This window comes from Meleagris gallopavo, chromosome 1 (genome assembly GCF_000146605.3).
Source record: "Meleagris gallopavo isolate NT-WF06-2002-E0010 breed Aviagen turkey brand Nicholas breeding stock chromosome 1, Turkey_5.1, whole genome shotgun sequence".
Lineage (NCBI taxonomy): Eukaryota > Metazoa > Chordata > Aves > Galliformes > Phasianidae > Meleagris > Meleagris gallopavo.
Genome location: NC_015011.2, coordinates 187,669,924 through 187,696,332, shown reverse-complemented (window position 1 = coordinate 187,696,332; position 26,409 = coordinate 187,669,924). Strand labels below are relative to the sequence as shown.

Sequence of the window (26,409 nt, the reverse complement as noted above, 5' to 3'; positions counted from 1 at the left end):
TGAAGAGAAGAACTGAAGCCAAAGTCAAGGAAAGCAGAGCTGCTGTTGGTAGTGGAAAATACTTTATAGAATTTGCAACCATAGTTAAGCAGTTAAATAAGTCACCATTCCTGGAAGTGCTCATGAAACATGTAGATGTGGCACTGATGGCCGTGGTTAGTGGTCATGGTGGGGATGGGTTGATTGTTCAACTGGATGATCTTAATGGTCTTTTCCAACCTTAATAATTCTATGATAATGAATTCTGTAGTCCAGAAATCTGGACATGAAACAATCCTGTGATGGCCTTCAGTACTTTCTGAAATTATCAGTTTTCTGGGAGGTTCTGTCATAAAACAAATGTCAAAGACTTATACCTTTGCCACCCTCAAGAAAACTGCTAGAGGATTACTAACTTGGATAACAGTGGTAAGTGTTAGGAAACAGTGCATTTTGCCATTGTCACCTCCTTTGCCCTTGATACCCAGTAACTCTACACCTGGGATGAATTGATTTTTTTGATAGTAAGAACTTCTGGGCAAAGGAGAACTAAAGATGAAGCTGAGCACAACAAAATTGGTGCTCTTGGTGAGAGCACAACAGTTTGAAGATTTTACAAAATTGTAAAAACATCTCAGTAGTTATCAACCTTTTTGTCAGTCAGTTTCTGGAGATAACTGAGACATTTCACACATAATTTCATTTTCTTATTTGATATTTTTATTTCCTATGAGAGGTGGACTTCCCCTGTAATGTTTTTGTGCCTGGTTTTAAAAAAATTCCTGTCTGCTATCTGGAGTTTGTGTTGGTGGATTAGTCTTTTCCAAAGAGATACAAGTATGGCACCTATTTGTTTTTGTAGACCTGTAGATAACTTCAAGTTTGTCTTACAGACTTCTAGAGACTTTGTTTTTGAGACTTCAGAGACTTCGCATATCTTTGAGTTATTTATGCAACTGTTCTTCTGTTTGTTTGTTTGTTTGTTTGTTTGTTTTTCCAGATTCATTGTAGGAAAAGAAGAAATCCCCACTCATTCATTTTCACCTGAAGCAGCATTTTCGAAAACAGAGAGAAAAATAAAGCCTTGTGAAAAAATATCACAGCGAATGAACTTGTTGGCTCTAACGAAAAAGCTGATGGACAAAGTGTGAGTCAAAAGAAAGTAAAAGAGTAACAAAATAAAATGAATCATTCCTACTCAGCTTGTTTTAATGTTTAGATACAGATTTGACAATGTTTAATGATTCTTTTGCTTTGCATTTAAGTGTTTTGCAATTCTTTTTTGCTGGATAATTAAGAGTAACAAGTTATGAACCCTAAGAAAAACAAAATTTAAGACCTGTTTGTCATAGCAGGGATTCAAAATAGCTTGCAGTGCAGCTGTCTAACAAGGCAGCGTAAGTTCAACCAGTTCTGCATGGTAGAGTGCTGTTTGCTTTTTCTGCAGCGCTGGCTTATGGCATGGTTTCAGCAGTGCCAGTAGTGATATTAAAGAAGGAAAACTGCACAGCAGCTCTCCTTATTTAGGTCACCTTAAGTTACCATCATGTCATTTTTTTTTTGCGGGACCCACATCCCTGTATTCTAAGAACAGAATTTGTAGCACTTCCATGTCAGGAAAGTCCCAAGCAAAAGTGAATCTAAAGCTGTTTTTTACGTGAGGTCAGACACGGACTGGTAGATTAGCTAAGACATGTTCTGTCCCTGTCTACAGAATGCAATTTGCTGACCTTTATAAGGTATAAGTGTATAAGCTTAAAGAAGTGATATGGGATAGCTTTTTTTATAAAGACAATGGAATAACAAATAGAGAGGACATCTGACCATATCACACCTTGATTTCACTTCCACTGACTTCTTCAGGAGCAGTTCTATGACCAGATTCTACCTACTGATACGCAGGAAAGGAACAAGTCTATGAAGGGCAGTGTGTAGTGGCTTATCTTATTTGGTCAGCTAATGAGCAGATGTGAACTGGCACTGCTGTAATACTGCCTGTATTACAGGGAGACTTCCTATGATTTTTTTATGCCTTTGAATTGAAAAATACGAGGAAAATCAGCAATGTCTTTTCAGACAAGATTGTATTAATTAAAAAAAAAAAAGACCTACAAAGAGAAGAAGCAGTGAGCTGTGTGCAGATTCCTCTAGCTGAGTTGTTTATATCTGTTTTGTCTTAAATACTCCTTATTCAGTTAGTTCATAGCTCTTCTGCTGTTCACTAAGTACTAGGATCAAGGGACTATGTGTGGAAAAGAGTATTTTTTCTTTAAGGTTTTGAATCTTCCTACTCAGACATTCAGAAAACTTCCAGTTTTGAGCCGTAACGCTCTCACAGCTTTCTCTTCCATATGGTTCTTTTCAATATAATTGAGTCTAAATGCCTGTAACCTGATCACATTCTCATTACAATTTTTGCTACATAAACTGACCTCACAGATGATTTATGGCCATTAGACTTTATAGTACGTGATTCAAAACTTCCAAGATATTTGGCATAGTATATAAATTGTGTAATTTATTTTATATTAAAACTTAAATACTTGGCTATAGCAAAATGTAACGCTCAAACATGGTATGACATTACTTCTATATAATTCCACATTATGCAGGGCTAACAACTGCACAGTCTGGGAATCCCACCATCCCAAGCCAATCTTTCTTATACACTGAAGGTCAAATTTGCAGTTCGAAGTCAGAGCCATAAAACAACCTACAGAGTAGGTGAATTAGCCCAGAAGTGAAATGCTTGTAATTGGAAGATGTCTCATGGGATAACTCTGTGCATTGCCTGCATTTCTTTCCAATGAACCTTACAGGCTATGAAAGATAGGACAAGGTGAAATGGGAGGCACTGGCACAAGTTGCTCAGAGATGATGGAAGCCCTGTTCCTGGAGACACTCAAGGTCAGGCTGGATGGGGCTCTGAGCACCTGATGGAGCTGTAGGTGCAGGGAGTTGGACTAGATATCCTTTAAAGATCTCTTCCAGCTCAAACGATTCTATGATTCTGTGTAAGGCCACAGATAATTGGTGAAATATACAGGCAGACTGGAAAGGGTGATACCCCTAGAGTTCTGTCTCATAGCTGCTCCCTGTTGCCCACAGCAGAAAATGCGTTGCTTAATTTTGTATTATAGGTGTAGCATGGCAAGAAAAGAGGTTGGATCAAAATAAATCTGCAGACACTTTTTCTGTACAACTAACGTATTGTTTCTTTTTATTGCCCTTTTATGGCATCATAAAAGCTCACAGTGCCCTTCGATGGTGGGAAAATAACACTTTATGTATTTTTAGGCAAGAAAAATTTATGAAGTCTCCCATTGATTAGACTGAAAACAGCTACAGGTTAATACGTGTTTCATTGTGCTTTTTGCAGGTGCAAACATGGCCCAAGGCATAGATGCTGTAAACATTATGAAGATAATTGCATCTCATATTGTATTAAAGTAAGTGCAGAAGTTAGATTGACAAACTGGCAAAGATGGGGTAAAATTCTTTGGTTGGAAAAAGCCTATACTTCGGAAATGAAAAAGAGCCTGTTACTCGTTCTTTCTCTATTGAAAATGTGACTAGCCTGAAAACACGTTTTCTCAATTTTGAATGGGGCAGAGGTTAAAGTTTTCTCATCTCACAGATTAGCTGAAGTGAATGAATAACGTAAAACGTGTGGGAAAAATGGACTGGCAAGCAAAGAACTGAACTATGTGATGCACTCTGCGGCTGAGCCCATTTGTGACTCCACCCTAAATAAAGCACCTGGAATGTGCTGCTTCGGCAGCGCCATGCATACAGCTGTGGTGTTTGGCACACGAGGCTGGCTCTGGGCTCAGTCCTCCGTTCATTTATTTTAATGGCTCAGAGTAATGAGAGATTGCTCCCAGTTGCTGAGCACAGGAAGAGCTGGCCATGCCCAGTGGCAGAATTTGTCCTCCTTTAGAGGAGTGCCGTGCAGGGGAGGCTGTTTTGGCTGGCATTGGCTTGGCGCAGGTGGTACCACCTGCTGTGCCTTTTTTTAGGAGCTGGTAAGACTCCAAAAGATTTTGGTCACTTAATAAATCTACTCATTTTCATTTATGCAGATGCAGAAAATGATTTGACTGTTTTCAGTTGCTTCCAATGCGTTCTGCTTATTTGTACCAAATTTGTTAGAATTTGCCCATGTTGAATGATGTGGCATTTTATCTTTTCCTCTGGCCCACAAGGTAGTAGTAAATTTATCAAAGCTTCAGTATAAAATGGTCTTGCTCAGGGACAGGAATCAGAAGGCAGAAATAAAGTGTATGAGACTGGAGTGGATTACCTCCATACATTTTTTGCTTAGTAATTTACTGTACAAGCCAGAAATTTATAACACATTTCCTGTTGGCGGCACCCACATATAGCCAGCATGGTAAGTCAGCATCACATGCACAAACATCCAAGCAATGCCCACCTTCCTAAGGTCTTTTGGTTCCTGCTTGTATGACAGTGGTATCTGTGAAGTGCTGCAGGTTGGGCAGTTGATTAGGCTTGTGATACTTTGCTGCTCCAAATTAGATTTTTGTTCTCAACCTCTTACCACTGTCTCAGCCCACATGTGATCTCATTCCTGGGCTGTGCCTTTTCTTTAGGGTGTAGCATCTTAGGGACAGACTTTCTTCTTGCTTTGTGCTTGTTCAGTGCCTTGCCCAGTGAGTTTGCTATTCAAGGTCTCCTGGACACCTTTGACCTCCATCTCCTAAGAGTTTGAATTGGTCAACATCCTCTGTGTACTCTGTTTTCCTCAGAGACATAAGTGTCTGGCCCACAGCATGAATGTCCAACGCTACAGTGAAATTTATATTCAAAACAAGGAGTACAGTCAAGCAGAAGTGATGTTGTGGGTTGGTCTGGTTGCATTTCCAGATGTCTGCTGATGTAATATCTCCTACTGTGCATCTGTTTTAAAGGATGCCTTGCTAACTTCAGCATGCTTCACTTTTACATAAAACACTGGTTTTCATTACATATGCATATTTATAGCAATTAGCTTTTAACTGCTGCTAGACCAGACTTTCTGAGTTTTTTTTTAATTAATGTTACCAAATTCTTAAGTAGTTTAGTAATCTCAGACAAAATCCTTATGCATTCTGTGCTGCATGTTAGCAGTATCTGAATATACATCTGTAAGTATCCTCATAACCTTATTTTATTTTAGAAGCACAGCTAGAACAAAAGAATAGATTTCTATTTCTGGAGACCTGTAACCAGTGGTGTCCCCCAGGGGTCTGTGCTGGGTCCGGTCTTGTTCAACATCTTCATCAATGGCCTTGATGAGGGGATAGTGGCCACCCTCAGCAAGTTTGCTGATGATACGAAGTTGGGAGGATTGGCTGACACGCCTGAAGGCTGTGCTGCCATTCAGCGAGACCTGGACAGGCTGGAGAGCTGGGCAGTAAGAAACCAGATGAGGTTCAACAAAAGTAAGTGTAGGGTCTTACACCTAGGGAGGAATAATTGCATGCACCAATACAGGCTGGGGGGATGAGCTGCTGGAGAGGATCTCTGCAGAGAGGGACCTGGTTGTTGTGGTGGACGACAGGTTGGCCATGAGCCAGCAGTGTGCCCTCGTGGCCAAAAAGGCCAATGGCATTCTGGGGTGCATTAAGAAGAGCGTGTCCAGCAGGTCGAGGGAGGTGATCCTCCCCCTCTACTCTGCTCTGGTAAGGCCTCATCTGGAGTACTGTGTCCAGTTCTGGGCTCTCCAGTTCAAAACAGACAGGGATCTCTTGGAAAGAGTCCAGCGAAGGGCCACGAAGATGGTGAAGGGCCTGGAGCATCTCCCCTATGAAGAAAGGCTAAGTGAACTGGGTCTGTTTAGCCTTGAGAAAAGACGACTGAGAGGGGACCTGATCCAGGTTTATAAATATCTGAGGTGTGGCGGCCATAGTGGTGAGGCCAGTCTCTTTTCAGTGGTACGTGGAGACAGGACGAGGGGAAATGGACATAAGCTGCAGCATAGGAAGTTTTGCACGAATGTGCGTAAGAACTTCTTCACGGTGAGGGTGACGGAGCACTGGAACAGGCTGCCCAGGGGGGTTGTGGAGTCTCCTTCTCTGGAGATATTCAAAACCTGCCTGAATGCTTTCCTGTGCAACCTACTGTAGGGAACCTGCTTTGGCAGGGGGGTTGTCTCGATGATCTCTAGAGGTCCCTTCCAACCCCTACAATTCTGTGATTCTGTGATTAGTACTACTTATAGAATTGACACCCTTTTCTCTGTGAAAAACTGTATCTAGTGGAAAATTTGTTTTGTTTGTGATTTCATAAATACAAAGAGAGGTAATTTTAGGGCAAGATACTGGCATGGCTGAACCGAGACTTGCAGATCATCAAACTGAAGAGCAAGAAGAAAATACACAGGCATGGAAGCAAGGATGGATAACCTGGGAGGAGTATAGGGCTACTGCTAGGCTTTGTAGGGATGGAGTCAGGAAGGCCCAACTGAAACTGGACTTGGGAAGGGGCACAAAGAAGGATGAGAAATGCTTCTATGGATACATCAACTGGAAAAAGAATGTCCAGGAGGGTGTACCCTCCTATAGTAAGCAACACTTGCAGACTGGTAACAACAGACAAGGAGAAGGATGAGGTTTTGTAAACGCTTGAAGAGTGTGGCAGGCTACTGGAGACAGCTGAATAACATTTTTCTTTGTGACTCCTGTTGATCATAGTGAGGAAGCCTTAGCCTAAAGCAGTAGTCTTGTCTCTTCTTCTCTGTCAGTGCTGCTGATGAAAACAGGTGGCTCACACAAGATCTTTGATCATAGAATCATAGAATGGCTTGAGTTGGAAGGAACCTAAAATCCACCCAGTTCCAACCTCTGCTGTGGGCTGGTTGCCCCCCATCAGCTCAGGCTGCCCAATCTGGCCTTGAGCATCTCCAGAGATGGGGCACCACAGCTCTCTGGGCAGCTTCGCCAGGGTCTCACCACTCTCCGAGTAAAGAATTTCCTCGTAACATCTAACCTAAATCTTCCCTCTTTTAAATTGTTCCACTTTGTGCTATTGCTGTCAGCTGTTGTGAAAAGAAAAGTCACCCTCACTCCTACTTATAAGCTCCTTTCAGTTAATGGAAGGCACAGTGATGTTTTCCCAGAGCCTTCACTTCTCCAGGCTGAGCATGCCTAGCTCCCTCAGTCTCTCTTCACAGGAGAGTTGCTCCAGCCCTCTGATGGTCCTTGTGGTCCTTGTCTCAACCTGTTTCCTGAATTGAGGACTCCAGAAGTTTCACTGTACTGCTACATCTAACTGATCTCAGTCACGACTTTAAAATTGCTGTGGAGAAATGGCTTGTAGCAGAGTTTACTCCTCTCATTTAAGTTTATTATGGTTTCCTGCAAATACTTTACTGTTTTTTTACTTCTATTATATGAGGTCTTTTTAGGGAAAAGTAACAATACTATGCATTAGTCTAAAATGTAATACTTCTGTGACTCTGGAAAACACCTGTAAATATGTGCTGTGATTTAATCAGTTAAACAGAAAGAGATTGTGTACTATTTATGATGCTTTCTTGTGAATCAAAACTAAGTGTGCTGCAGCTCAGCACTACTTATAAAATGGCAAATATAATTGACTGCCAGCTGGCACTGAAGTGTCTCTTAACATAATGTTCTTCTCCCTGTCTGAATGGTCTTTCCTACAGCTGGGAAAAAATTCTTACCTGATTGTTGTATGTTCTCTTGTTAGGACTTTGATCATAACTGGTATTTTTTGGACTCTCTTTTTATATAATGGTACCCGGTATTGTAATAATCTTTTTGTGCTAGAGGACAAGGGCTGTGCACTTTACAGTGGAGTACTTCTTTGTTGATGGTATGAATTTATGTTCATCTTAATTTTGACGTTTTAACTATACAAAATTCACAATGCACTTAAAACTCTGCCTACTGTACATACCTTTCAGTAGGCATTTTCATTATAGGACTGCAAAACACTGGGTCGGTAGCACAGTACAATTTACACATCTTTAAAAGTAGCAGAGGAAGAAATGGAAAATTTTCATGTGTAGTTATGGGACCCACTGGATGACACAAAATAGTTTCTTTCACTTGATTCCTGTAAACCACTTTTTGAGTAGCAGCTCAGCGAGAGTAATTGTTTCAAGAAGTTTACTGCTGAATGTTTAACCAGAATAAAGTTTTATGAGTTTGATGATGCATTAGAAAGTTCTGCAGGAGGCAAAGATATTTTGAGTTTCTGAGCTGGAAAGGTTGCTCAATCCAAGTTTCTTCTGGTTACAACTGTCTCTGGGGTTATCTCAAAGATCCAAAAAATGGGCTGCAGAAATTATGAGCATTGTGTGCTGCCTGATTTGCAAATGATGAGTGCACAGCATTCTTATAATTTTCAGATGAGGTATCTAGCAACCAAACAAAGGATAAATTTTATTCAAAATTCTCCCAGAAGTTCAGCCATAGGGTAAAAATGATGATAGAAAGCATGGGAGGAAGTTACAAGAGATGGGGGAGAAGGATTTGTAGAGAAACAGCGTAGTTTTGTGATATAAAATAGCAGACCTATGTCTAAGGTGAAACAGCAAGAAAAAATAATTTGAGCCGACATTACTCTTTTGCAATAGCTCTGCACAAAATCTCCTGTCCAGGTTTGGCCTTGATCTTACTGCAGAGCTCACTGAGGCTCCAGTTTGGTTGAGGAAAAGTACATGAGCTTGTGCCAAGCCATTGGGGTCAGTTTCTAATTCTCCCACTTTCTGAAATTTATTTTGTGTGGGCTTTTTACTGCTTTAGTGCGTTCTCAAGACATTTGAGTGTAGAAGTGCTGTTTTCCCGTTACTTTCCTCTGTGTATCCATTTGTGGTTAAAAACCAGTCAGTAACATGGAAGGGAAACCATCAGGATTATTTGAAAGGATGGAATTTTAGAGCAGAAGACAAATAGAATTTGCCTTTTGAGGCCTTTGAGGTATTCATTCAAATTAAAAGAGAGCCACTTGTTTATTACTTTATTGCTTTTGTTGCTAGGGAATCAGAAAAACAAAGTTGAAGATGGGAATGTATTTTATGTAGTATATGCAGAATGAGTTTTAAACTGCTGAATGTTAACAAAAAATAAGTACATCTGTAGACATTCTTGGTTTTCCTTCTTCTGAATTTGCGATTTCTTCCCGTTTCCTCTAGGGCTTCATTAGGATGTTTAGCATTGGTTACCTGATCCAGTGCTGCCTTCGGATCCCATCTACCTTCCGGCATCTGTTTACAAAGCCATCCCGGCTACTTTCACTCTTCTACAACAAGGAAAATTTCCAGCTTGGAGCTTTTCTGGGATCTTTTGTCAGTATATACAAAGTAAGCTTAAAACATGTACAGTAACAATTGCCCTGTGTTCTATTTTGCTTCTCAAAATATCAGGAAGATACTCTTCTAACTGGTACTGGCTTCTACAGAATGGCACTGGCAGTTCTAGTATTCTGACCATTAAACTGTAAACAGCAAACTAGTCTTCTATTCATTCTGTGTTTCGTTTTTTATGTGTGTGTTGGTTCTGAAAAAACCGGATAGATTTTGCAGCCTGGTATTGATATCACGAGATAGGAGGTACTTAAAAAAAATGAATTCAGATTCCAAAGGGACTTTGTGTTATGGAAACACTGTAGTGCAGTGACTGCAGTAGCAGCATTGCTGCCAAAGAGAAGCCATTTGCAGATTTTTTGGCACAAATATCTGGAACCCTTACTTGATGCTGAGTAGAAGGAGCTTGCACAACATATATCATGCACAACTGAAGAGGCACTTGGAAATCAACCCTTCTGCACCATTAGAGGATGATAGATTGTGAACTGATATACATTCATTCAGCATTGTTGAAGTTAATTGATTTATGTGTATTAATGCCAAGCAGGATGTGAACAAGCCAAGGGAGAGGTTGTGGCAAAGCACGCTTCTAAAGTTGTTTTTTCACCTTTATGTTGTTAATCACATGTGCAATTTTTCAACAGCCACTTTACTTGCTCTCTAAAGTTAAGATAATTCTGTATTATACATGGTGAACATTACTAACTGGAAATTAAATGAAAACCAAGCCTTACTTGTAAACAAAACAGAATCTCACTTGAATTGCCATTGGATTGAGATACCAGAATTTTTAAGATGTAAAATTGTAATGGCCAAATGCAAATGGGCTATTCAGACTTTATTTGAAAATCAGATTTTTACTCCAATTTTACTAAAAGGGCCTCTGGGGAATAAAACCATTTAAATTACAAAAGTTGAAGTGATTTTCACTTATTTTAAAACCTGCAACTACAAAGTTAGTTTGGTTCTATGAGTATTTGTTTCATGAGACTGACACACTCTGACCTTTATTTGTTATTTATTAAGTAGGTGTTTTCTGTTATTGTTTGCCTTTCATAATTTGCATTGATTTGGATTGCACTATGTTTTTCTTACAGTTTCAGATAAGCATGTAGGGCTGTAGAGATCTTAATCAGTGCAAAAGATTGGATCTTGATGCCTTTTGAACCTGAGGGCAGATTGAAATGCCTCTATAGAGCTGCAGTAGCTGTGAATATTTTGTGTCCCCCTTTCTATAAATTATTGCCAGTAAACATGATTTTATAGAAAATAAATCAGCTGTGTCAGCCTCATTTCCCTTTTTAAATAAGATTACAAGTTTGATTAGTAAAGTTGACTGTCATAATTCAATTTTGGGACAATGTAGACATTTTCTTCTGGATTTTTTTCATTTCAATATTTTTTCAAGACTTTGAAATAACACAATGAATTCACCTGAGGGCCACCAAGATGATTTGAGGATTGGGTCATCTGATGTGAAAGGAGAGACTGGGAAAACTGGATCTTAAGAGAAAAAAATGGCTCACGGGACAATCTTACTGCTATTTACACCTCATGGAGGGTGCAGAGAAGACAGAGAGAGACTGTGTTTGGAGCTGTGCTGTAACAGGATGAAAGGAGATGGACACAAGATGAAATGCATGAGATTCTGATGAGATACAAGAAAATTTTAAAAGGTTGCCTGGTGAGGCTGTATGGTCTCCATGTGTGGAAACACTCAGAACTTAATTGGATGATGAGTTCCTGAGCAACTTGCTTTAATAAGATCTGGAGAGTGGACTAGATGATCTACAAAGGTCTCTTCCAAAATGAATTATTCTTTGATTCCACGAAAAGCACATTTTAGATGGGTTAAGAGGCTGATATTCATCTCAAATTAGACATCAGCAGGCTATCATACAGAACTGTGTACTGTTGTCCCAGAGCCATCAGCACTGAATCTGGCCTTACAGTAAATCTTGAGCCATTTGGAAGCAAATAGATTTGCCAGGGATAAAATTTGGCAGCAAAGTATGGATTTCCCAAAATGTTAAAAAGAAATACAGAGGATATTACGGATTTCTCATGGGAAAGAGTCAAGACAACTACAGCGAAGGAAGATGCTCAGTTCAAAATTAGCTTTATTTTTCACACATGAATTAGATTGGTATTCAAACTATTGTTCTGCTCTGCGATTCTGAAAGAAACAGTAACAGTGAACAACTAAAACACTTCAAGTGGTGTGGATTGTGGGTATTACGACACCAAACTCTTAATCCATGCTATGCGTTGTATTACTAGCTTATAGCAGAATATCTCCAGTCTATGCATCCCGAAGGAGAAATGCCTGGGGCTCATCCTGCTGTCTGTTCACCTGCAGGGTACAAGCTGCTTCCTGCGCTGGGTACGGAACCTAGATGATGAGCTTCATGCGCTTGTAGCTGGTGAGTCCACTGTAAGAAAGCTACATGGGCTCTGCTGAGCTTTTGCAATTATTTGTCTTGCTCATAGATGGATGTCTATTTTCCATTCCCTTTCCAGAGTTAGATGATAAAAGTAGGACTGTATACATTAATGCTGTGTCAGTAGTGTTTCAAATATGAAAGCACACAGTAGTGTTTGAAGTGTTTTCAAATATAGGCTTGCATTAAAATTGTAAGGTAGATTCAGTGAAATGTTCTTTTGTTTATTATGTTCAGCTTCTTGGACAAAAAATTATTGTATGCACAGATGTAAATTTAGCCTTTATTTTCCAAGTGTTTTGATTTGAGGTTTCAATAGTGCTTCTTCCATACATGATAGAATACACATTTGAAAGGATGGGCTCCACTGGATCCAAGGAAGGACCCTTTTTCAGTGAAATCTGTGTAGTGTGGGAGGACCTTCCTTCTTATTTATGCACCAATAGGTGTATCCACCTTGTAGATCCTCAGAGGTCTCTCTTGTTTGTGGGATGGAGGAGGAGATTTGAGCCTGTGCGCCTGATGATTGAATGACAGCTGTATTTCAGGGCTTTTGTTGTTGTTGCTTTTTTACTGACACAAACCATATTTTATGGGCAGTACCAAAGTGTCACTGATTTATTTATTTTTATTTTTTAGCAATAGAAAGCATAATCTTTTGTAACATCTGTTGAGCTGATGTACTGTGACTGCAACAGTAAATCACAATAATGCTTTTCTAACTGTTGCAGGGTGTCTAGCTGGAATTTCTATGATGTTCTACAAAAGTACTACTATCTCTATGTATCTGGCATCCAAACTAGTAGAGGTAAGATGCTGTCCTTATAACAGAGCTCTTTATTTTAGCTTCATTGAACTTCATAGTCTTTGTCAGAATATTCCAGCATAATCCAGAATTGAATATTGAGGCTGTATTTTCCTAGGTGTGTACCACATGGCAGTGCCATTCTGTGGTCTCATTTCCTTCTCGTGTTTCATTTTAAATGTTCTTTATCCACTGATCTTCATGTATATTTGCCAGAATTTTTGTTCATCTGCTTTCTTCATAGTTCTTTGCTTTGTAGCTTTTGCACATTTTTAAATCTGAAGGTTCCAAGAATGTGGATTTTGTCTCTTCTGCTAGAAACATAAATCAGAACTAGCCCTTAATTGCAGATTTATTGCCAAAAGCTACAGCTCAACTTCCTGCCTTTGTTCCATAATTTTGGCATTCAGATATGTGAGATAACTCAAAATAGCTTAAGTTTTAGTCTATAGCTGAAGTTGTTTGTCAGTATACTTCAACTGATTGAATTCCTGGCATTGCAGAGATCTTTGTTCTATTTACCATTTGACTAATGTGAATTATTTCTATGAAATTGTTAAAATTGGGAGCCAAGGAAAGAAGAAATTAAGGAGGTTTGTAGAACTCTGTATGTTGATTATACTTTGCTAACAAAGTATAATCATTTTCATTTCTTACTGTGACTTTTCCATAATACCAGGATGTTGCCGCAGTTGTTTCCCCAGCAGCACCAATGGAATAATTTGACAGCATTCTCTTGTTATGCTTCATCTCCAAATCACAAAGCTTTCTCCTGCAAATATCAAGGGCCTCGTTCCTTACCAGTATTTATCCACCACCATTAATTGTGCTGAATTCGTTTAAAAAAATATAAAAAGAGGGAAACTTTTATTATTTTAGACATAAGATTAAACATAAAAAGAGAAGTTCTGCTCTGCTTATGCTTTTTCTCTCTAATCCTAGATCAGGCTTCTGAAAGGAGTTCACACAGTGGTTATATAAAAGCAACTCTGAGTTATCCGTATTGATTCTTTTGGAACATCAATTGGAAAAGGAAAAAAAACAACACCATAACAATAGTATCTTGTATTGCGGATGGTTTTCTCTGGACTTTGAGACATTGTGGCTGCAGTGCTGTGTGCTCTTTTTTTTTTAAACTACTTTTATCGTCTTATGCAAGCCAAGGGTAACTGACCAAAGAGGCGTGTGCTGCTTTGGAAGGTCAAGCTGTGCTCAGGAAAATAAACTCTACATGTTTTCTCAGAAATAAAAGTATGTGATTTCAAGCTGTTTAAGAACAGTGAATATTCACTTTGTTGGAATACTTATTGCATTATGCTTTTGCTTTTCTCAATTGCAGAATTTATCCTAGCAAGCTTTGCTTTTATTTTTCTCTCTCTAAGATCTATACAGCCCTTTTAGCACTCTCAGCTGTTGCTAAGTCCTGTTCTATGTATTTGTGGCCACTCATTCTATTGATCATGGATAACTTCTGTAAGCTAGTTCAATTGATGTCATATTTGTGGCTGTATATGAAAATATAAGAGCATGAGTTAGTAATGCTGGCATATTCTGAAAATGTAAAACAAAGCAAATGTAAAAGGCGACTTTTTAGTTTTCCTTTTTTTTTTTTTCATTCCAAGTATTCTGTTTATTTTTATAGACAATATACTTCAAAGGCATTGAAGCAGGGAAGGTTCCCTATTTTCCTCATGCAGACAGCGTCATCTATGCCATTTCTACATCAATATGTTTTCAGGCAGTAAGTATGTTGTCTTCTGATAGAATATCAGAATATTCTTCTAGTTTAACCGAAATGTCAAATGGAATGAGGACCATCAGTATACAGTGAAAAGATGTGATTTGGCAAGTTGTTGTGGATCCTACAACCTATTTTTGAGTGTCACTGTGAGAAGATCATTTCTACGACTCACATTTCTGATATAACTATGTATAACTATGTTACACAAAGCACTAAATTCTTTGGAAAATATCTCAAAACACATTGATTCGAGAAACTTTATAAATGTAGAGTCTTTCATAAACGTATGGAAGGACCATTTCTCAAGCAGGGAAACAATATGTCATAATATTTTATGTTTCTTTTTAATTAAGTGGAGGTTTTCCCTGACAGCTAACTTGAAATGAAGTTGCCCATTTGCAAGAATCTGCAAAAATTAGCAGTTTTGTAGTTTTACACTTGAAACAAGCTGTAGTTACCCTCTTTTTCCCTTTCCAAGTCAATTATGTATCCTCATCTTCAGCTCCTTTTCTGGCTGCGTCAACTATAAAAGCTCCTTTTCAGCATGACCCAAATTACTCTACACTTTTCCATTTCTTTATTGATCCTTGGATTTGGCAACATAATGTACCAGAGCAGGCTGTCCCCTGACCAGCCACAACTGGCTCTTACAGATTATTCTCCTTGTAGGCTGTCATGGAAGTTCAGAATCTGAGACCTTCATACTGGAAATTCCTTTTACGACTAACAAAGGGCAGGTATGCAATCGGGGTATTTTACAGCTTTCTTAAACATACCATTGATCACATTCAATTTTCTGTGTCATTTTCTTTCAATAGCATAGTTGTAGCAGTACATTTGGGCTTATTTCCTGAGCATTTACTTTGCTTTTCAAGCAGCTTCCAGTCCACTTGATGTTTTTGACTGTTGGTTTAGTCTAATGACAGGAGCAAAGACTTAAATCTGGTTAAGATTCTTTAGCAGATGAGAATGTAACCAGAGGGCTTTTTATCTTTAGTTTCACTTGGAAAGGTGGAATGCTTTCAGGTTTCAGTGGAAATGAAGAATCCAGAAAATAGAGAAGCTGATGAAATCACTTACTACAGTGACTTACAGCTTGATATTACTATGTGTTTGAAAGTATTAATAGAAAATTTCTGAGCATTTCTTAAGGATACTTTGAATATTTGACAGTTTTTTATGGAACATCTATTTCAGTTGGAAAAGGATATTTTTCATTGAAAACTAATGAATAATTTTCGCTGATTTTAACCATGAATTTACACTGCAGCATCTTAAAATGCTCATCTTTTAAAATAGATTTTGCTGTAATTGAATTATAAAAATACAGTTTGGTGAAGTATGCATTGTTACGTGGGTACAATACATGGCAGAAGCAAGGCATCAAAACTGTGCTAAGAGCAGTTTATGAATGGGACTATAAAAGGTAACGTCTTGATAATACTGAGAGTTTCTTTCAGTCCTTTGGATACGACCTACTTAACTGAGGGACAGCACTGAGAGGAGGCTCTGCCTCTGTCTAGACTGTAAAAATAGAAGAGAGATCATTCCCTGGAGCGTGTTGAACCTACACACCCCGGCACACAACACGCTATTAGCTGGACATCAGGTGACCTAACGCATCGCTGGACATTGTGGGGAGCTCTCTCAGGATGCCTGGAAGCAATCCACAGGCAACCTCTGAGGCTGTGCAAACATGATGTGGGAGATGATGTCAGTGCAGATGTCCACCTTTGGCTGTATTTTTCTCTCTTGTGCTAATCATAGGATTGCTTTAGTTGACAGAGGAGAGGGAATAGTAATTCTTCTCATTTACTTCACCCAAAGCAAATGTCTGTAATATTAATTTTTACACTGTCTATAAAGGCAGTTTATTTTGATATTTCATAGGTCATTCATTCAATGGTTTTGAAGAGTAAAAAGATGAAAATAACACCTATTAAATTGCTATCCAGACTTAGGCATGGCCAGACTTCACTCTGCTGCAGTGGGAAAGGCAGTAGTGTAGTTTGTTTGGACTTTTTTTGGTGCAGTTGAAAGTAGAAAGGAGCTCTCTCCTTTCTGTTTTTATACAAGTCATGTTTTATAAAGCATAATTACACAAAGCACTAGTCATCAGATCTGTCAAATGTTGATAGGTTGGCTTTTTGTTGTATAAATAAATGAATGATCTGTTCACTCTCTCATGTCTGCGCTTTCTCAGGTTTGCTTTGATGAACAGGAAAGTTTTGGATGTATTCGGTACTGAAGCATCCAGGAACTTCAAGGATTTCACGCCTAAGCTTGACCCAAGATACACTGTTGTACCACCAGAGCTACCTCTGGAGCTGTCGTGAAAATTATAGTATACCTTGTCGTTGAATGTGACCAGCGTTTTGTCCTGGAAAGTTGAATAACTTAACAGTAATGTATATGGAGGAGGGCTTTGGCTCCACTTCAGTATTATTTCAATGAGAAATGCTTTTTACCAATCAAAAGTACTGGAGCTTTGTAGGAAGGTGTGGCTTAGTGATTAAGCCTCTTCCACATACAGAACTTATTTCTGGGTTACTGTAGTTGGCTGACAGTATGGTAGATTCCTGAATGAATTAAACAAATGAGTAATATATTTAGAGAAGTAAAACATACATGAAACACAAATATGCATCATAATTTCAAAAATTTTATTCATACCAGTAGAATACTTGGTAAAACTAAAAGTAATTTTTAAATTAGAAGGGAAAATGTATGGCACAGATTAGGTCCAGAATTTCACCTGATCTTAAACCTATTACAGTCTGGCGAAAAAGTCTCCTTGGCTTTCCCAATTGTGTCGCTGATTTATCTCAAAAGAGCCACTGCCCACTCATTATTTAAAAGGACAATATTTTTATAGAGCTGTGGTTGCAAAGTAAGGCATTCCTTAGTGAAAAAAAAAAAAAATGTGCATTAGTGCAGAAATCACATTCCAGGGCTGTAAATCCCAGTGACGATACAGAAAACAGACAAGGAAAATAAAAAGGCAATACCAGCGACTTGTGCGTAAGGAGCAGCAGGGTGTGGTGCTTTGCATTTGCCAAGTGGAAAATGACAAAACAGGCAGGGGAAGGAATGAAATGTTTCAGCCTCCGAGATGGTACTGGAAACAGCAGTTACAAAAATAAAAAGCTGAGAACAAAACAAAACAAATCCTCCAAAATATACTAAAATTAAATGTTTATTTTTAAAGGACTTAACATTGTCCCTTTAGATGGCATTGGCTTGTTTGTCAAGCAGCATGCCAGCCAGCATTTCCAGTGGCCTTTAGAAGGGAACTGACCTCTGAGGTTAGATTGTTTTGATGATCATATTGATAGTATTTTTTCCTTGTATTTGGTGAAGAATGATTTTCTATTGCCCATCACACAGCCATAACTATGACAGTTACATTAAGTCTGATTTTGTTCTCAATGCAAGTAAACACCTATTCAAATTCCATTTTTATCCTACATATTTCTACATATACTAATTTGTGTTCTAAAGCAAGACCTTGACATGCTAATTACCTTTCTGTCTTTTTCTTTACTAGACTCCATTCATGTGAATGGTATTTGTTGCTCTAGAACTTAATGGAAAGTTGAACTATGTTTGCATTCAACTGAAAAGACATGTGGTAAGCCAGGGAGTAAAAGCTAAACTATGTTGCACGTATTTTAAGAAGAAAAAAAGAAGAAGAAATCAGTGTTTCTGCTGAAAGTCTTTGTCAGATAATATGAATTGGATTAATTAATAGAATCTTTGTCTCGTAACACTGTAATCCTACCCCAGCATTACGCATATTTTAATTCTCATTAATTTCATATTACTGACCAAAAAGTAATGTTATTGAATTTACAGAGATGTCAGGAAAATTGTACCAGTCTGAGCACAAAATCAGCTTCTTCATCAGCTGTTGTATCAGTGATTCTCTATCACTGTTACTTCTAACTTCAAAACAGCAGTTGTCTGAGTTAATGTGAATACAATTCTGCACGCCAGTTTGTAAGCAATATTTTACTGCTGGAAATATTATTTTAAAATTCCTCAGAAGGAAATAAAACCTAATTCAACAAGAAGTTTAAAAGGATTGTAATAGACTTGTAGTGTTTTTCCACTGGAATATGGTCTAAGGTATTTGACCGTGTAAAGTCTGAGAAGTTATATATTTTAGGTAACATATTAGAACTCACACTCTATCTTATGAATGCTTTCTAGTATATATAACTATATGCTGTTCTCAAACTTCAAAATATTTTATAAATGGATTAATTTTCTTCACTGGAATGATAATTGTGATTGTTTCTCTATTTGAGTTTAAAAAAAAAAAAAATCCAAGTCCTACATCTCAGCAGCTAAAAGTTTTGTCTTAAGTTTTCTTGCTTCCAAAATTCAGTTCTTGTTTTATTTTCATGTAATATAAAAATAAAATAAATTATTTTTATTCAAATCAAATATATGTAAGAAAAAAAAAAAGTAAAGTCCTAATGTTTTTCCCAATAAAGAGTTGCTGCTTGAAAAAAGTGACTTTTTATTTATGTTGTTGTTAAGCTATCAGAAATCATGAGCAAAGTGGTGAATACTCTGATTAAGGAATGCTGGGCATGCGACCAAGCATTTGTATTATAAGTGTTTAGAAAACAAACCCCTGACACAGTGGAAGTGAAGAGGTAATGCAAAACCAGTTCAGCTGATGGCTTCAGCTCTGCACTTTCATACTTAATTGGAAAAGATTGGAATGATTGAGACCATTTAATCTTTCTTTTCTAAACAGAGGAAACCGCATAACCCATCCTCAAGGTGGAGAAGGGCTGCATGCCTCCAGCTGTGTAGTTGCTGTGTAGTTGGCTGGTTGGGCCTCACGTGACTGAACCAGCAATGTTCCTTCCCACTTGGTGGGGCATAGCTATTGATTTATTTATTTTTATCATGTGATGAATATCTGTCTGATCACCTCCAACATCTTGCAGAACAAGTTGATTTTGCAGAGGAATCCTGGAGGAGAATCACTCAAGAGGTGGTAGGAATGAGGACCATCAGTAAATGTTGAAAAGATGTGATTATATTGTGTTATGTATACTTTACAGAAGTCCTTTTCATTGCAATTCCTATTTTGATGGATGGATACTCATTATTATTCTTTGCCTGCCAACTTTCAGCTGATTTTTGTTCCATGTGAGATTGCTTCCACTGCAAACTTCTGTCACCTTTTATCCTTGCTGGAGGTGATGCTGAAGATGCTGGCATCCGAGATCCACTAAAGAAGAGGAATTCTATTATAGAATCATTTTCATTCTGAAAACTTTTGCAGGTTTGCAAGATTTATGTGCTATAGATGCTTCCACCAGTAGATGTTTTGTCTTTTTAGAGGTCTTCTAATAAAAGCAAAGAGTAGGTAAAAATGGCATGTTTTTGTACATAATTCCATCACAGCTCATGAGGAAAGGAAGTAAAATATCAGAACTTTTTCAGCATAGGTGGATCGATTTCACTGCTGAAGGTAAAAGTTTGAGCCTCCTTGCATTCCCTCATACCTGGGTCTCCAGGACAGTCTCAAAGTCATGGCCTGCAAGAGGCATCTCTCCTGGTAAGTCTATTCTTAGAAAATAGTATATTTCTGTTGTGTGGTTGAGAAGCCTTATGGTCCCATAGTATCCTTTCTCCACCTCGATGGTAACCAAGATGCTTTCCCTAACACGGACAATCTTGTTTTCCTAGGAGCTTCCTGCAATCCTTCATATGCCAAGCTTTTTATCCCTTCTGGTCTTAGCTGTGGGACACTTCTGAGAACTGCCAGTAAAATTCAATTCTTAGAAAGCCCATTGGGTTGTTCCCTTTCTCCTGTGAGAGTTTGCTTCCTTTTGCCCTCCCCACCATGTTCTTGTTTTTTCAGGAAATGGGAAGGGTTGCATTTCAGATGCTCACTGACATCCCAGATAGCGATCTGTGGCTTGAGCTCACCTATGCTTGGTGAATGAAACATTCAGGACAGCTTATGCAGGGATATTTCAATTTCACTTAGTCATGTTGAAATGGGCTTGTGCCACCTGGGACATAGCACTCACCTTTTGCAGCTGCTAGATTTTGTCCATCAGATGTGAGACTCAGTTTTACCAACAGGCTTCCCTGAACACAGCAGGGAACAAATGTGAATTAGCATCCACTTTGATCCGAGGGATTTTTTTTAATTCCTAGCACAGACCAGGGAGTTTTTCGCTTGCAAAATAAAACAGGAGGTCAGAAGAATTTTAAATATTAATGCTACGCTTTGCCCATGGTTGAAGAGGCTGATTTGAAAGCCTGCTGGGTGATTAATCTTCCCAGGTCCATGGAATCCAGTCAGTATTTTCCCCTTCAACTGCCATAGCAGAGACATGGCAATCATAGAAATATTAAAGTTGGAAAAGACCTCCAAGATCGTCTAGTCCACCCATTCCTCACCATGCCCACTAACCTCATCCCTGGGTGTCACGCTTCCACAGCTCTTGAACTCCTCAAGGGATGGCAATTCCACCACCTCCTCGGGCAGCCTGTGCCAATGCATTCCCTCTCTTTCAGAGCAGAATGTCCTGATATCCAACGTGAAAATGCTGCTATGGCCATCAGAATGGGCACTAACAGGTGTTCCCAGGTTTGCCCAAAGGTCACAAGAAACCTGGTCATGTAGGGCCAAGGGCAAAAGCAAGGGATGTTTCTGTGTTCTGAAAGCTGATTTCCTCTTATAAAGTCAAGAAATGCCTTCCCACTTCAAGCAACAAAAGCTCTTGTCCTAGGGAAAAAGGGGAGGTTGGGCTGGGCTAAACAGAGCTCCTGTGAGAGTCCCTCGTCAAAACTCTGCTGCTTGCACTGTCTTAGCTCACACATACGTAAATAAAGTCCTGTACAATCCAGAAATGATGTTTTGCTCATTGTCTATCACACATTAAAAAAAAAAAAAAAGAGGCATTTCCAGCCCTGGCAGTTTGTGATTATATTCCCAAATGTCTGTAACTATCTTACACTGAGATGTTGTTACGTCTCCTTGGACACATAAAAATAACATAATGTAAACAACATGAAGTGCTTGCAGACAGCAGTCCCTGGTTCTCCTGTCTGATGGTCACAGCCTGGTTGGAGGGGATGGTTCAGCTATTACATGGGCCACATGTGTGCCAGTGAGGCCTGGCCCCATGCACAGCACCCAGATTTCTGCTGGAGCTTCACAGAATTCACTCACACATCGAAGTTCATGTCAGACTATGACTACTACCACTGTGGTGTTTGTTTATCTGTTGACTTTTAAGAGGGAACAAAGTGGAAGATTTCATTTATTGCCTCAGTACTGCGTGGGTACCATGTAAAACAGGGATCAGGCCCCAGGTCCACCACAGCTGCTGGGGCAGCCTGGGCAGGGGACACCCTCAGTTCACCACAGTCCCTCCACTACCAGGGCCATCAGGCCTTGCTCTGGATCAGTGTTCCTGTTGTGTTTAGGAAATCAGGCATATTTTCACTAAGCACATCTTCAGGTTGTTCCTGCAAAAGTTGTCTCTTAGAATCACAGAATTATTAAGGTTGGAAAAGACCAATAAGACCCTCTCAAGTCCAAGCTTCCCTATTCCCTTATCTATCCCTCCTTGTGTTCCCGATACCCAGCCCTGAGAAATGCTGTGTTAGCCCCATCATACTGGGCATATTGTTTCCCCAAGAATGATGGACACTCCAGGTATCCTGGTTGGAATTCCTAGGCTACGTGAATCCTATAGGATACTACATACTCCTGTAGGAGCGCACTGGTATTCTGCACAGAGCTGATCTAGGCCTCTTGGCTACAGACTAATTACAGATTAATTAGTAAAGGACCTTTCCTCATTACCCAGCACTTTCCATCAGGCAAGATGGCTCTGTGGTCAGGGTGATGTGGAGTGGGCCTTTGCTTGGTTGCATTTGGAACAAGACTACCAAGTTATTTGACAATTTCTGTTGGGGCTGCCATGTCAAGTGTTCTGCGATTGAATTATTGAATTTTGCCTTAACTGGATCTCTAAAGGCATGGCCTTGATTTCCCAGGCAACATATCATGGATGATGCAAAGATCAAAGTGGATTTCTAAAAAAGTTCATCTGAGTCCTGTGCCAGCAAGGAGCTATCCTAAAGACTGACACCTTTAGCTTGCTGAAGCTAAACCTGAAGCCACAACCTGCAGTGAAGTGTAACCCCAAAGGCAAAGGAGTGCTGTTTATGTAGGAGTTATCAGAAAAGTGAAAAACGTGGTATATAATAGCCCTTGAAAAGTCTTCTTCATGCTTGCAGGCTTATAAGGAGAAAAAGCCATCAACTTCTGTACATGTTCTTTTCTGAATGAGACCAGCAGCAAAACCTTCATCTACAGTCAGCTGAGATTAAGTCAGGAAACTAGAGGCCCATGAGACCAAACTCCAGATCATTAGGCCACTCAACACCACTTTTCCTTTGACATTTTGGGATCCTTTTTTCAAGGAGGTCCTAGAGTGACCCAGGCCCGGGCTGATTAGATCAGTCTCAGCAAACTGTCTGGAGCCAGATCAGCACTTGCATCAGACATGCCCAATGGCCTCCTGCAATTTGCAATTTGTACCATGAAGAACAAAGCAGCACTGATAAAAGCCTCCCGCTTTGATAGTATTGCTCACATGGTAGCCTGCCTGGGAGCATGGCTCCGTGCAGTCTCAGCTGATCAGCTGCTTTGTGAGCACAATATCGGGCTTCACTTTGCAGCTCCAAGAAACAGAGGGAAGCTAAAAATTAAAGCTGGCAGTAGTCCTGCTGGAAGCTTTATGCTTGAGTCTTGCTCACCCCAGCAAGAGTTCCTGCTCATCTCACCTTCACCCTCATGGTTCTTCAAACCCAACAGTAACATGCAGCCTCTGAAGACTGTAGGTGACTGTGCTCCAGGGCACACAGAATCCAACCAAAACCCAGCAGGTCAAATGCAACCTTCTTGCTCAGCTGGGAGCAGTGGCAATGTCACTGCCTTTCTCAGCCAAGGGTGTGCTTGACCCAAATGCTGGCTTTGATCTGTATGTAGACATTGCTCCAGCAATCATAATACCACTCAGCATGGGATTAATTTTTGATTCCATGACTGGTTTGAAATTATTTTGCTTTAATAAATTCGAGTGGGAGGAGAATATTCTTACAGAAATGAGAATGAGTCCAAATAAAACTGTGTGTAGCAATGCAAAGTAATTTTCCTGAGAGCTTATGTGAGCTGAGGGCAGACTTGTAAGCTCTATCTCAGCTTAGATTCTCAGAGTACATATTTTTTTAGGCTCCTTATCCTCGAGGGTTTCTACCTAAGTCACTCTGAAAGTAATGCCTTCTATTTATTTTCATTGAAACTACATCAGATACAATGAGCACAATAATGGTCTTTTACAGAGCAAATTCTCAGCTACAAAACACTATGTTTTAATAGTCACCTGTGCATTATTGCCAGTGATGAACAAGAACCTCCATGCTGTGTATGTTACCACCACTGAAACGGACTGCCCACCGCCTCACTGTGTTCACTTCCAGTGCTTGGTTCCACAAACTTTCAGCAAGTATTGAATGTCAGAGGGTGAAATTTTCTCTGCATGGAGAAATTCAGTGACACACCTTTGCCTCACATGCACTTCTATGTCAGACTCCATTTTGTCAGACAGCCCCTCTGCTGCCATCTGTTGCACAAAAACAAAATGCATCAGAATGCTGCTAGGAAGGTTCAACCTCTATTGCTATCCGACTAACATTCACCTCTGACGTAGTGGGCCAACAACAAAATAGGAGACATTACTTTTGGAGCAGCCCTCATATAAGGAAGGAGTGACCTGTCGCTTGCTCTGTTGGGATATACTGACTTGGCATTTGGAATTCTGTATGCCATCACATAGTAAAAAGATCTCCTTCCACTCCTGTCTTCTCTCTCCTACAGCAAGTGAGAGCACAAATTGTACACCCAGAGAATTTAGGAGTCTAATTCGCCCCTTCTGCTGTTTCAATCTCAAATCATGACCATTATTCACCGCACTTTCTTTCTAACTTGCCTTTGGTGTGCCATTTTCTGATGATCTTCTGCTCTGCTAGTGCTACTGCACAGATTTCCTTAGCTGCGCAGGTACTAAGCAGCCTCCCACCTCCTGTACACACATGGGACAAGGGTGTTCCTTGGCCCCTGCCAGTCCTTCAGCACACCCAGGAGATGCAGACAGTCCATGGGGAACAGCATCTGGCCCTTGTGCCCTTCCAGACATCTCCCAGGGCCTGCTGGCCACATACTGCTTACTCTCAGCCAACTGATGCCAAGGAGCTTGCTAATGACTTAGCACCAAAAACACACCCAGCAATGTCCCCTGGGTTTTGTCCTTCAGTTTGTGTTGTGTGTGCACAAGGAGGGACAGGACTTCATGCAAGCTCAGAACTGATGTTGGGCCAATCCTGCATTCACTGCAGATCTGAAAGCAGCAAGATTTAAACCACAGATTTCCTTGTGATTTAGAGGTTTAATTCCTGATGGGACTTGTCACATCACCGCTTTGTCCCTTTGTTCTCACAGGAAGTTTCTGATTCCAGTCATTGCTTACTGCTGTTGCAAGGGAGGAAAGTGAGTCATGGTGTTTCCTATTGGCCTGATGAGATATGCAGAGGAACGACCTGCAGCAGGCTCTGCCCAGACAGCCCAGTGCCTGGCAGAGATCAGGGAGAGAGCTTTCAGATTCATTAGTACGACTGCAAATTTATTGCTCGTACCAGGAACAGACAGAAATATGTTTCCCCTGTGAGCAATCACTCCGGGAGGGAGCAGCTCTGCTTTGTCAGGGATCGGGATCAGGCAGGGCCATACGCACTTTATAGCTTTCACCTCTAATTTATTGTGGGGACAAAGCAGGGGAGGAAAACGGATGCGTGCAGAACAAAGATGGATGTGACCTTTCCTCTTGCTCACCCCTCTGCATGCTCTCTGGGATCATTTCCATTTTCCAGGGGTTGTTCAGCCCATCCAGAGGACACACTGCAGTGGCTGAGCACCTAGGCCAGCTGCCATTCTCCTCTCCTCTCCTCTCCTCTCCTCTCCTCTCTGCTCTGCAAGTTTAATTTTAGTGGCTGCTGCAGGCTCTGAGGTCACACAGGAAAAAGTGGAGAACCAAATTAAGGGGAAGACAGTGAGCATGGACCAGACCTAGGGATGGAAGGATATGAATGTGGCTCTGTCTTTTCAGCCATCACTGCATCTGAGAAATTGCACTGGCACAGGCTGCCCACAGAGGTGGTGGAGTCAATGTACCTGGGAGTGTTCAAGAAGTGTGGAGATGTGGCACTGAGGGACATGGTTAGAGGGCATGGTGGGGGTGGGTTGATTGTTTGACTAGGTGATCTTAGTGGTCTTTTCCATCCTTAATGATTCTGTGATCTTTCTCATCCTTTAAAAGGTGGATCCTCATCTTTCCATCCTCCAGATGGAAGGACTAAATAAATAAAATTTCATGTTACTGACTCAGTTGCTCATATTCTTGAGTCATTTGCAACCTGTTGGCTCTGTAATTTTCATGAATCTCAGAGCCAGCCCTGCTTTCTGCTAGGGCTATCCCCATGGAAGGTGACAGCTCCTTACTGCCTGCAGGGCTCAGATGTTGAGGCAAGAAATATCTCTGTATCAATAAGCACGTTTCCAGAACTCCTCACCCGGGAATGCTTCACATCCCTAATTGCCCTGATGCCATGAGATAACTTATCCATATATAAATACAAACAGAGGCATACATGCACATAACAGATGCCTGCAGTGCAGGGAAGAGAAATTCAGGATTTTGCTTAGCTTTGCTTCATATCAATTAATGTGATGCTCCTGTGAGAAGGGATGTTTGATTTTTAATCAAAGCAGGATTATGAAGGAAGCACATTTTTAATAGAGATGAAGTGTGTATATATTTCTCTCCTACCTATGCTTTATAAAATTCTGTACCAATGAGTATGAATACCAATTCTTTTTTTTTTTTTTGGTGAGGGTATGAATTTTTATTCAAAATGAAGCATAGAAATAAAAGTTACAGCTAACAGCATGTCGTCTCTGCCAACGAAGTTGTGTCCAAGACTCATTTCTTGCACTGATGCA

At 40.0% G+C, this 26,409-nt stretch overlaps 1 protein-coding gene across 1 annotated transcript in view; it reads left to right on the top strand.

Annotated features, from left to right (window-relative positions):
• Positions 1-17,225, top strand: part of LOC100551294 (transmembrane protein 135) — a 104,164-nt gene extending 86,939 nt beyond the window's left edge. Inside the window, exons 5-12 of the mRNA XM_031552288.1 lie at positions 980-1,126; positions 3,359-3,428; positions 9,143-9,310; positions 11,676-11,739; positions 12,489-12,565; positions 14,205-14,303; positions 14,973-15,040; positions 16,507-17,225. Of these exons, the coding sequence (XP_031408148.1) occupies positions 980-1,126; positions 3,359-3,428; positions 9,143-9,310; positions 11,676-11,739; positions 12,489-12,565; positions 14,205-14,303; positions 14,973-15,040; positions 16,507-16,639 (826 nt within the window). The 3' untranslated portion in view covers positions 16,640-17,225. The remainder of the gene's footprint in view (positions 1-979; positions 1,127-3,358; positions 3,429-9,142; positions 9,311-11,675; positions 11,740-12,488; positions 12,566-14,204; positions 14,304-14,972; positions 15,041-16,506) is intronic.
• The last annotated feature ends 9,184 nt before the right edge of the window (positions 17,226-26,409 follow it).